The sequence below is a fragment of the Trichechus manatus genome, unplaced genomic scaffold, assembly GCF_000243295.1.
Source record: "Trichechus manatus latirostris isolate Lorelei unplaced genomic scaffold, TriManLat1.0 scaffold00072, whole genome shotgun sequence".
Classification (NCBI taxonomy): domain Eukaryota; kingdom Metazoa; phylum Chordata; class Mammalia; order Sirenia; family Trichechidae; genus Trichechus; species Trichechus manatus.
The window spans coordinates 117,078-130,122 of NW_004444008.1; the positions used below are offsets into that span (position 1 = coordinate 117,078).

Consider the following 13,045-nt stretch of genomic DNA (forward strand, 5'->3'; position numbering starts at 1 on the left):
CCAGCTATGGCAGGCTCGGTAGCCATAAAAAGCCCTGGAGCAAAGACCTGCCGAACTGGGGGCTTCTAGGGAGGTAGGAGGAAGGCAATGTCTGCTGCAACAGCCCTCCTGCTGTCTCTTTGTCATGACTTCTGAGCAGCCAACACCCCAGGCATCAATTTTTGTTTCTAGAAACCATTCCTGGTCCTCAATACCTTGGTCTCCCCCAAGAGACACATCATTTTTTGAAATATTCTTTAAAAGTCACCCCCCAGTGCTGACTTCTTACCGGTTGTGGCAGCACACAGGGAGACCCACCCCCACAACCAGGACTGGAAGCCACCAGTACGTTGTTGCACGTGTCCATTTTAAGATTAGCATCTAGAAATGCAGCTTAATGAAAATATTAAATAGTCACGGAAGCTAGAGCAAAGAAGTTCCAAAGAAAATGAAAACTTTTGCAAAGTGAGTGTATCTGGTCACCCTAGCCTATCATTTTTGTTAAGGTTAGAACGGAAGCTTCCGATCACAATTGCAATCGCATCAAAGCTTGTAAAGGGTTTTCAGACAAGATGGTGTTTCTGTTTTTGGAAGGCATTTTGCAGTCTTGTGTTAGCCCTGGAGACAATGAGCCATATAGTGGGTCTCAGCCTCTGTCTGGGAAACAGGCAGTCCTTTCTTTTCCTGCCCCCCGCATTAGAACTAACATCTATGCTCATGTTAAAACCAGAGAAACAAAGTGATCAAGAACTCTTGGGGTCTTTGCTTCCTTGGTGGGCAGCTGAGGGAGAAGGTCCATTTTGTGCATCTGCAGCCTTGGAGGGGGTGACCACAGCATTGCCCCTAACACCCGCAGCTCTGAGGCCCAAGGGGCACCACTGATGAGGTTACACATAATAGTAATCTGTCTGTCTCCACTGATGAGTAGAACTGACCTGGGGCAGAAGTAAGGAGCCCCTGACCTCAGACGCAGAAGGAACCTCAAGGGTCACTACTCTTGCCTAGGGATGGGGAACCAGTGACCGCAACGCTCAAGGATGCCTGTCTCTCTCTGCAGGAAGGAGGTGCAGGACCTGGGGCTGGTCATCCTGGTAGATGCGCGGAAGGGTCCAATCGCCCCTGCTCTCTCCCAGGCTCTCGAAGCCCTGCAGGTGAGGTGGGATTAAAGGGGGAGAAATGTAAATGTAAAGGAGCCTGGCACCAGCCGGCCCCCAGCCCCTTCTCTTCCTGGGGTCCAGGCAGAGCCACTGGGCTAAGGAGCAAGTGTCTGTCCTCTGGGCTGTCTGGGAGGCTGTCCTCTGGGGTAGCTGCAAAGCCTTAAAGCCAGCCAAGACTACGTGTACGGGTGCTGTGATCTCATTTTCTGTCTGAATAAATTGGGGTGCAGGGGCATGTACACCCCCTCCTAGACGGGACAGAAGCATGGACAGGTGGGCTAAACTCATTGTGGGGGATGGGGCCCTGGACCACTCAGTGGCATTTTTGTCCTGGCTTCCAGGGGCCACATGGGTTGTTCTGGTTCCCATCAGACATGTGTGCACAGACCCCGTGGGGGCCAAGCTGCACCGTGGTCTGGGGTCTCTGTGTGGTCTATGGTCTCCATGGAGTCTGAGGTCTCTGTGGGACCTGGTGCCTCAGCTCCCTCCCTCAAAGACCAGGATGCCCTGGATGCCCCCCTGATGAGGGTCACCAAATGGAGGACTTTTGGCAAGGAAAGTCTTGGGTGGCGAGGCTGGCGGGACTCGGCCCCCAAGTAAGCAGCAACTTGTAGCAACATGTTCTTGAAGTGCTCATGGAAAAGAAAATCAACCTCTAGAAACAGACTAAAATGTCCACTACATTAAGTGGGGGTTTTGAGTACTCGAGTCACGCAGGGACGGGCCTCACAGAGAAAGCCACTCACTCTTATCAGCCAACGTGGCCCTATAGACAGAAGCACCATGCAATTTTTCTTCAACAAAGACATGAAAAAGTAAGTAAAACAGATACAAACGTCGATCTTGGAACCCTAAGCATCAAATGAAGGGATAAAGAACTCGATCAAGCACCGAATGGAATCCAGGTAATCCTGGAATCCAGGTAATGAACTCTCAAGGATAACACACATCTAAAACAGGGAACCAGAGAGGTCAATCTGTAAATGACAACAACCTCAGAACAATAAAAGAGAGACTAAACAGTGTAGGTATAGAACTTTCAAATGGAAAGGAAGTCAAGGTGATATCAAGTAATAAAAGATGGGTTTAAACAAGGTAACCACAAAGAAAGTTAAAAAACCTACTCATCAAAATAAAGAGGAAAAACTTAAAGTCTCAGTAAACACAAAGTCTACAAAAACAAAAGAAACCAAAAAAATACACAAACAAAAGGAATTCAGCAAAGGAGAGTAAGAGGAACAAAGAAAATGCCAGCACCACAAAAAAAGCACTACCAAATGATAGCAATAAACTCACACCTGTCAGTAATCACACTGAACATAAATGGCTTAAATGTACACATAGAGACAGAGAGTGACAGAATGGATTAAAAAACAGGACCCATCAGTATGCTGTCTACAAGAAACACACCTTAGAAACAAAGACATAAATATATTAAAAATCAAAGGATGGAAAAAAATGTATCAAGCAAACAGCAACCAAAAGAGAGCAGGAGTGGAAACACTAATCTCAGATAAAGTAGACTTTAAAACAAAATCCAGCATAAAATACAATGAAAAACATTATGTAATGATTAAAGGGACAATCCACCATGAGGAAATAACTGTAATAAATATCTACTCACCCAATGACAGGGCTCCAAAATACATAAAACAAACCAACAGCACTGAAAAAAGAAATGTACAATTCCACAATAATAGTAGGAGACTTCAACACACCACTCTCGGTAAAGGACAGAATATCTAGAAAGAAACTCAAGAAAGATGCAGAAGATCTAAAGTCCACAATCAACCAACTTGACCTCGTAGGCATATGTAGAACACTCCACCCAACAGCAACAAAGTACACATTCTTTTCCAGTGCACATGGAATGTTCTCCAGAATAGACTACATCTTAGGCCACAAAGCAACCCTGAACAAAATCCAAACCACTGAGATAATACAAAGTGTCTTCTCTGATCACAATGCCATAAAAGTAGAAATTGATAGCAGGAAGAGCAAGGGGAAAAAAATCAAATACATGGAAACTAAATAACACCTTGCTTAAAAACCACGGGGTAATAGTAAAAATCAAAGATGGAATAAAAAAAATTCCTAGAATCAAACGAGAATAAACATATCATACCAAAACCTTTGGGACACAGCAAAGGCAGTTATCAGAGGCCAATTTATAGCAATAGATGCACACGTCAAAAAAATAAGAAAGGGACAAAATCAAAACGTTAGCTGCACAACTCGAACAAATAGAAAGAGAACAGCAAAACAAGCCCGCAGCCACCAGAAGAAAGGAAATCATAACAATCAGAGCAGAAATAAATGAAATAGAGAATAGAAAACAATACAAAGAATCAACAAAACCAAAAGTTGATTCTTTGAAAGGATTGACAAACCATTGGCCAAACCGACAAAAGAAAGACAGGAGAGGACACAAATAACCCAAATAAATGAAATGGAGTGGGGGGCATTATGACAGACTCAACTGAAATAAAAAGGATCATAACAGAGTACTGTGAAAAACCATGACAAATTTGAAAACTTGGAGAAAATGAACAAATATCTAGAAACACACTAGCTACCTAAACTAACACAAACTGAGGTCAAAAATCTGAACAGACCCATAACAAGAGAAGAGATTGAAAAGGTTTTTTTTTAAAAAAAAAAAAAAACAAAAGCCCTGGCCCAGATGGCTTCACTGGAGAGCTCTACCAAACATTCAGAGAAGAGCTTACACCAGTATTAAACTATTTCAGAACACAGAAAAGGATAGGATACTTCCAAATTCATTCTATGAAGCCAGCATAACCCTGATACCAAAACCAGGCAAAGACATAAAAAAAAAAAAAATTACAGGCCAATATCTCTCATAAATATAGATGCAAAAATTCTCAGCAAAATTCTGGCCAATAGAATTCAGCATTGTATAAAAAAAAGGATAATAATACACCTCGACCAGGTAGGATTCATACCAGCTATGCAAGGATGGTTCAACATTAGAAAATCAATTAACATAATCCAACATATAAATAAAACAAAATAAAAGAATCACATGATCATCTCAGTCGACACAGAAAAAGCATTGGATAAAGCCCAACACCCATTCCTGATAAAAACTCTCAATAAAATAGGTATAAAAGGGAAATTCCTCAACATAATCAAGGGCAGCTATATGAAACCAACAGCCAACATCATTCTTAATTGAGAGAGGCTGAAAACATTCCCCCTGAGAACAGGAACAAGACAAGGATACCCTTTATCACCTATTTAACATTGTGCTAGAAGTCCTAGCTAGAGCAATAAGGCAAGAAAAAGAAATAAAGGGCATACAAATTGGTACAGGCCCTGGTGGTACAGTGTTTAAGAGCTATGGCATGCTACAGCTGCTAACCAAAAAGTCATCAAAACTGGAAGGAAGAAATAAAACTATCCTTAAGGATGATATGATACTATACATAGAGAACCCAAATGACTCCACAAAAAAAGTACTGAAACTAGCAGAAAGATTCAGCAGAGTAGCAGAAGACAAGATAAATATACAAAAATCAGTTGGATTCCAATATACCAATAAAGAGAACTACGAAAAGGAAATCAGGAAAGCAATACCATTTATAATACCCCCTAAAAAAATAAAATACTTAGGAATAAATCTAACCAGGGACGTAAAAGACCTGTACAGAGAAAACTACAAAACACTACTCCAAGAAACCAAAAGAGACCTACATAAATGGAAAAACATACCATGCTCATGGATAGGTAGATTCAACATTGTGAAAACATCAATTCTACCCAAAGCAATCTACAAAAACAATGCAATCCCAGTCCAATACCAACAGCATTCTTTAATGACATGGAAAAACTAATCATTAACTTTATATAGAAAGGGAAGAGGCCCAGAATAAGTAAGGCACTACTGAAGAAGAAGGCCTCGCACTATCTGACCTCAGGACCTGCTATACAGTATGGTAGTCAAAACATCTTGGTACTGGTACAATGACAGACACAATGACCAGTGAAACAGGATCGAGAACCCAGATGTAAATGTATCCACCTACGGTCACCTGATCTTTGACAAAGGCCTAAAGTCCATGAAACGGGGAAAAGACAGTCTTTTTAACAAATGGTGCTGGCAAAGCTGTATGTCCTTTTTTTAAAAAAAGAAAAAAAAGAGGACCCATACTTTACACCATACACAAAAACTAATTCAAAATGGATCAAAGACCTAAATATAAAACCAAAAACTATAAAGAACATACAAGAAAAAACATGGTGAACACTAGAGACCTAATACACAGCATAAATAAGATACAAAACATAGCTAACAATACAGAAACGCCAGAAGATAAGCTAGATTGCTGGAATCTTCTTAAAAATTAAACACGTATGCTCATCAAAAGAGTAAAAAGAGCTCCTGTTGTTGTTAGGTGCCATCGAGTCGGTTCTGACTCAGCGACCCTGTGTACAACAGAACTGAACACTGCCTGGTCCCGCGCCATCCTCACAATTGTTGCTATGCTTGAGCCCCTTGTTGCAGCCACTGTGTCAATCCATCTCATTGAGGGTCTTCTTCTTTTTTGCTGACCCTGTACTTTACCAAGCATGATGTCCTTCTCCAGGGGCTGATCCCTCCTGATAACATGTACAAAGTATGTGAGATGTAGTCTCGCCATCCTTGCTTCTAGGAGCATTCTGGTTGTACTTCTTCCAAGATAGATTTGTTCATTCTTTTGGTAGTCCATGGTATAGTCAATATTCTTCTCCAACACCACAATTCAAAGGCATCAATTCTTCTTTGGTCTCCTTCATTCATCATCCAGCTTTCGCATGCACGTGAGGTGATTGAAAACACCATGGCTTGGGTCAGGCGCACCTTAGTCTTCAAGGTGGCATCTTTGCTTTTCAACACTTTAAAGAGGTCTTTTGCAGCAGGTTTGCCCAATGCAATGCGTCTTTTGATTTCTTGACTGCTGCTTCGGTGGGTGTTGATTGTGGATCCAAGTAAAATGAAATCCTTGATGACTTCAATCTTTTCCAGTTGTGAGGATTTTTGTTTTCTAAAAGAGAATTATAAACTGGGAAACAAAAACAGTCTATGACAAATCCAACAAAGTTCTGATCTCTAAAATCTGTAGGAAAATCTAACACTTCTACCACCAAAAGACAAATAATCCGATTTAAAAAATGGGCAAATGATATAAATAGACACTTCACCAAAGAAGACATTCAGGCAGCTAACAGACACTGAGGAAATGCTTGATATCACTAGCCATTAGAGAAATGCAAATCAGTACTACAGTGAGATACCATCTCACCCCTACATTATGGCATGAATCAAAAAGCGGAAAATAACAAATGTTGGAGAGGCTGCAGGGAGATTGGAACTCTTATGCACTGCTGGTGGGAATGCGAAATGGTACAACCGTTTTGGAAAACCATATGGCGCTTCCTTAAAAGCTAGAAATAGAAATACCATCCGATCCAGCAATCCCATTCCTAGGAATATATCCTAGAGAAATAAGAGCTGTCACACGAATAGATATATGCACACCTATGTTGATTGCAGCATTATTCACAACAGCAAAAAGATGGAAACAACCTAGATGCCCATCAACAGATGAATGGATAAACAAACTACGGTACATACACACAGTGGAATACTATGCAATGATAAGGAACAATGATGAATCTGGGAAACGTCCCACAACATTGATGAATCTGGAAGGCATTATGCTGGGTGAAATAAGTCAATCGCAAAAAGACAAATACTGTATGAGACCACTACTATTAAAACTCATGCAAAGATTTGCACATAGAAACAATTTTCGATGGTTATGAGGGAGGGGAGGGGTGGGAGGGAAAAACACTAACTAGACAATAGATAAATGGTAACTTTGGTGAAGGATAAGACAGTACACAGTACTGGAGAATTCAGCACAACTTGAGCAAGGTAAAGTCATGGAAGCTTCATAGACACATCCCAACTCCCTGAGGGACTGAATACCGGGCTGAGGGCTGGGGACCATGGTCTCGGGGGATATCTAGCTCAACTGGCATAACATAGTTTATAAAGAAAATGTTCTACTTCCTACTTTGATGAGTAGCGTCCAGGGTCTTAAAAGCTTATGAGTGGCCATCTAAAATACTCCACTGGTCCCACCCTATCTGGAGCAAGGGAGAATGAAGAAAACCAAAGACACCAGGGAAAGATTAGTCCAAAGGACTAATGGACCACAACTCCCACAGCCTCCACCAGACAGAATCCAGCACAAGATGGTGACCGGCTACCACCACCGACTGCTCTGACAGAGATCAGAATAGACGGTCCCGGACAGAGCTGAGAAAAATGTACAGCAAAATTTTAACTCCCAGAGAAAGACCAGACTTACTGGTCTGACATAGACTGGAGAAACCCCAAGAGTATGGCCCTGGACACCCTTTTAACTCAGTACTGAAGTCATTCCTGAGGGTCACCCTTCAGCCGAAGATTAGACAGCCCATAAAACAAACAATAATACACATAGCTCAACCACATATATGAGACTAAATGGACGTAGCAGCCCTGGGGCAAGGACAAGAAGGCAGGAGGGGACAGGAAAGCTGGACCAACGGAAATGGGGAACCCAAGGTCGAGAAAGGGACAGTGTTCACAGTCATGGGGTTGACAAGTGAAGTTGCAAAACATCATGTGTGTTAATTGTTTAATGAGAAACTAATTTGTTCTGTAAACCTTCATCTAAAGCACAATTAAAAAAAAGAAAGAAAGCCGTTCACCCTGAGGAGGACGAACCCAGTAGGCCCTGACCTGGCTTCCTCACAGCGAGCTCAAGACATGGTCCCAACACGGGGAGCGGGGTAGATGCAGCGGTTCCCATTTGGATTAAGCCTAAGGGTCCTGTTTCCATTTTCAGTTTGATTTTTGAAGGATATAGAGAAGTAGAATTTTTATTCACAGAGGGCAAAAAAGTACAACTCATTTTCATAACTGCCTCAATTTCAAATAACTTTACCTCAAATTTATTAAATTATTAAAATTCAGTTACCATAAAAAGCTTTCCATTCTGAAAAGGATATAATGATTTTTTTTCTTAGTGAAAGAAAATCCTAAGTATTTGCTCACCGCTAACTCCACATAACACATGACTAATGTATACTAACATGCGTAATTGTCATAAAGCATTAATTCTGTTCTCACTCAAGAATTAATATTCATTTTTTCCTATAGTAACAAATCCTAATGGTAAAATTTCGTTCAAATATAATACAGGAGAGATATAAAACACTTTGAAAAACTTTTTGTGGCTTTTAATGAATGATAACTCTCAAAATTTTAGCTGAACTAAGAGAGAGATCACAGCTCTAAACTGGGAAAATGGGGGTGGTTTTTCCTGGGGACAATTTATTGGCTGGACAGATATTTATTGTGTGGCATCCACAAAAAGCACTTAACAAAAATATAAGCATGTAAGATGAATTTAATACACGTAAAATACCCATTAGTTTCGAGGCCCACCCAGTAAATTCACTTCAAAATAGGGAATTAGAAAATAGTGTCTAAGATCTGTTTATCTTACTACAAGCAACTATTAAAAAGCAAAGCTTTAGGGAAAATGAATAGAGAAGTACTATGTAATTTTTAAAAAGGGGGCCCTGGTGGTGCAGTGGTTAAAGTACTTGGCTGCTAACAGAAAGGTCACTGGTTCGAACCCACCAGCTGCTCTGCAGGAGAAAGATGTGGCAGTCTGCTTGCATAAAGATGACAGCCTTGGAAACCCTATGGGGCAGTTCTGCTTTGTCCCATAGGGTCGCCATGAGTGAGAATCATAGCAGTGGGTTTGGATTTTCGTTTATGTAATAAAAATACTTCATTGCTGAATGCCACCAGTCATCTGTCTGTTTATTGTGCTGTGGTGGCTTGCATGGGGCTGTGATGCTGAAAGCTATGTTACCAGTATTTCAAATACCAGCAGGGTCACTCAGGGTGGACAGGTTTCAGCAGAGTTTCCAGACTAAGATAGACTAGGAAGAAAGGCTTGGCGATCTACTTCCAAAAATTAGTCAGTGAAAACCCTACGGATCACCACAGAATATTTGTCCAACAGAGTGCTGGAAGAGGAGCCCCCCAGGTTGGGAGACCCGCAGTGGCTGCAACAATGGACTCGAGCACACCAACGATCGTGAAGACGGTGCAGCACAGAGGAACACTGCGTTCTGTTGTACATGGGTCGCCGTGAGCTGGGGCTGACTTGATGACAACCGACAACAACAACATTGCTGAATGACTCGGCCTGAACTATAATCTAGCAAACGTGAACCAAGGAGGTTTGACTGAAGTCATAAAACGCATCAAAAAGTAAGATTTGTTCAACAAATAGGGCTGGAATAATCGGTGGTCCATATGAAAAAAGGTCCTCAACCCATACCTTACACTACATACAAAAAGTAAGTAAAAATGGGTCATAGACTTAAATGCAAAGTCTAAAGCTATAAAACTTCCAGGAGAAAATCTTCATGACCTTGGATTAGGCAAGGTTTTCTTAGCTAGAACACCACTAGCATGATCCATAAAAGATAAAAAATGGATAAACTGAACTTCATAAAAATTAAAAACTTTTGGTCTTCAAAAGACATTGTTGGTACAATGAAAACACAAGTTACACACTAGAGAAAATATTTGTAAAAAACATATTTGATTAGAGACTTATATCCAAAATATATAAAGAAGTCTCAGAACTCAATAGTAAGAAAACAAACAAACCAACCAATAAAATACGGACAGAAGATTTGAACACACTTCACAAAAAAAAGATATACAGATGGCAAATAAGCGCATGAAAAGATGCTCAACATCATTAGTCATTAGGGAATGCAAATTAAAACCACAGTGAGATACCCCCCCACACACACACACACATCCCTTGCCAATACTAAATACTTACTATTGCTGGTGGGAATGCAAAATAGGACAGCCACTCTGGAAAACACTTTGGCAGTTTCTTTAAAAGTTAAACACTCCCGAAGTCCACCTTTCGGGCAAAGATTAGACAGGCCTATAAAACAAACAATAACACGTGTGAGGAACGTGTTTCTTAGTTCTAGCAAGTATATGAGGCCAAATGAGCAACACCTGCTCGAAAGCAAAGATGAGAAGGCAGGGAGGGACAGAAAAACTGGACGAATGGACACAGAGAACCCAGGGTGCAAAGGGAAAGGGGGAGAGCGCCGACACATTGTGGGGATTGTAACCAATTTCACAAAACAATTTCTGTATAAACTTTTGAATGAGAAACTAATTTGCACTGTAAACTTTTACCTGAAACACAGTAAATTAAAAGAAAAAACTGGAAAAAAAAAGTTACACATACACTTACCCTAGGACCTAGCAATCTCACTCCTTGGGATGTACCCAAGAGAAATGAAAATTTGTGTTCACACATATTATAGTGGTTTTACCTATGATTGCCAAAAACTGAAAACCACCCAGATGTCCTTCAGCATGGATGGATGAACAAGCTGGAATGTGCGTAAATGGAGCATTATTCAGCAGTAAGAAGGAATGAACTACAATACCTGCAGAGCATGGATGGATTTCCAATGCACTTTGCTAAGTGAAAGAAGCCAGTACCATGTGAGTCCATTTCTGTGACATTCTGGAAAAGGCAAACTTATAGAGACAAGAAACATCAGTGGTTGCCAGGGGTGAGACGGGGAGGGCTGACTCCAGAGGGGCAGGAGGGAAATTTGGGCTTGGTGAACTGGTCTGTATCTGGGTGTGGCCGTGGTTATGCGACTGTGTGCTTTCGTCAAAACTTCCACGACTGTGCACTAAGAGGATGAATTTTATAGTATGTAAATTTGACCGCAATAGACTTGATTACATTTTTTTTAATTCGTAAGGGCAAATAATTTACATCCAAAGCTGAGTCAACTACATTTTATGTATTATAGCTACTCTGAGAAAATATCTATTTAAGCAGCATCAATCAAAATCGGACAATTTTGTTAACTCAACCATCCATTAAAAATTAGAAAGCTAATCAGTAATATTTCTTTCTTCTTTCAGAACACAGTTCCTCCCATAATTCATAGCATTTTGCTGTTGGTGGATAAAGAATCAGCATTTAGGCCTGACAAGGATACAGCAATTCAGGTAAAGGTTTTAGGCCCTCAGCATTAGGTATGACTCTGAATGATGCATAAAACTGAGCAGATAAGGGTACACACATGAAAGAATTTGTGTAAGTTCTGACTGCAGCCAAGTGGGGGCCTGAAAACCCACTTCTAATCCTTTAAATTCTTGTGGGAGCCCTACAGGACATAATATGAAATCTGATCCTTCTTCCCTAACACATTCTTTTTCTTTCTTTCTCTCTTTTCTTGCTTCTTTCTCTTTTATCTGAAAATATCTTTATTTTGCCTTCATTCTTGAAGGATATTTTCTCTATACAGGTAGTCCTCGACTTATGACTGGGTTCCATTCTGACGACTCCATCGTAAGTCAGTTGTGATGTAAGTTGAATACCTCATTTTTTTTTTTTAGTTTTCATTTCAAAACACTACCGTGTTTTGGACATCTGCATGTGAGTATCTGAGAATGATACCATCAGCTGCAACAGTGTATGTAGTACATATTACTAACAATAAGATATCCAAAAAAAACAAAAAAAAGTACCATCGTAAGTGTGGTTCGTCATAACTTGAATACATCCTAAGTTGGGGACTACTTGTATATAGAACTCTGGGTTGACGGTGTTGCTTCCCCCACAACTTTTCTGGCACTTTGAAGATGTTCTGTTGTCTTCTGGCACCCACAGTTTCTGATGAAGAGTCTACAGTTCTTCAAACTGTTGTTCCTCTGTATGCAACGTGTCATTTTCCTCTGCTGCTTCCAAGGTTTCTCTCTGTTTTCAACAATTTCGGACAATGATATGCCTAGGCATGGTTTTCTTCATATTTACCCTGTTTAGGTTTTGCTGAACTTTTAAAATCTGTAAATGTATGTCTCCCACTAAATTTGGGGAATTTTTACCCATTATTTCTTGAAATTTTTTTTCTGCCTCATTCTCTCCTCTCTCTCTAGGACTTCAGTTACACATATTGATATTGTCCCATATGTCCCTGAGAATCTGTGTTCTCTCCTTCTCTCTCTTCTTCAGATCAGATTGTTTCTATTGGTCTATCTTTAGGGTCATTGACTCTTTACTCACATCTTCATTCAATTTTCAATGAATTTTTTATTTCAGATATTGTACGTTTTTCAGTTATAAAATTTCCAGTGTGTTTTTAAAAAATATTTTCTGTATCTCTGCTGAGATGTTCTATTTTTTCATCTATTGCAAGCGTATTTTCCTTTACCTCATTGAACATAGTTATAATAGCTGCTTTAAAGTCCTTGTCTGATAATTCCAACATCCGGGTCATCTCCGGGTTGGCCTCTGTTGATTATTTTTTCCATTGAGAATGGGTCACATTTTCCTGATTCTTCGTGTATCAAGTAATTTTAAATTGTATCCTGGACATTTTGAATGCTATGGTGTGAAGACTGGGTTTTGTTATACATTTCTGGGTTCTGTTATACACTTAACTTGGTTCAACTCAAACTGAAAACTTTATCACCTCTAGTGGGTTGGTTCAGTTCTTTTAGACTTTAGCTGCAAGCTGCTCTCAGTCTGCCCCATGTGTCCAGAGACTTGGACAGAGTTTCCACACAAATCTTGGGCTCCCCTTCCCTCAGTTTTTTTCCTTCTGGGAATCTACTTTCCCTTTCCAATGGCTATGGCAGGCTCAATCCTCTGGCTCTTCAGACAGAAAGATGCCCATTTCCTATTAGAACTTCAGCCACTTCATATCTCACCATATACACAGGCTGCCTCCAGGCCAAAGCCATAAAAACGAGGAAGTCACTCCATGCCAGTCCA

The 13,045-nt window shown here is 40.5% G+C and overlaps 1 protein-coding gene across 1 annotated transcript in view; it reads left to right on the forward strand.

The window, feature by feature from the left end:
• PLEKHG4B (pleckstrin homology and RhoGEF domain containing G4B) overlaps positions 1-13,045 on the forward strand; it is a 58,380-nt gene that overhangs the window by 6,103 nt on the left and 39,232 nt on the right. The window contains 2 exon segments of the mRNA XM_004380289.2: positions 1,037-1,130; positions 11,191-11,277. Of these exon segments, the coding sequence (XP_004380346.2) occupies positions 1,037-1,130; positions 11,191-11,277 (181 nt within the window).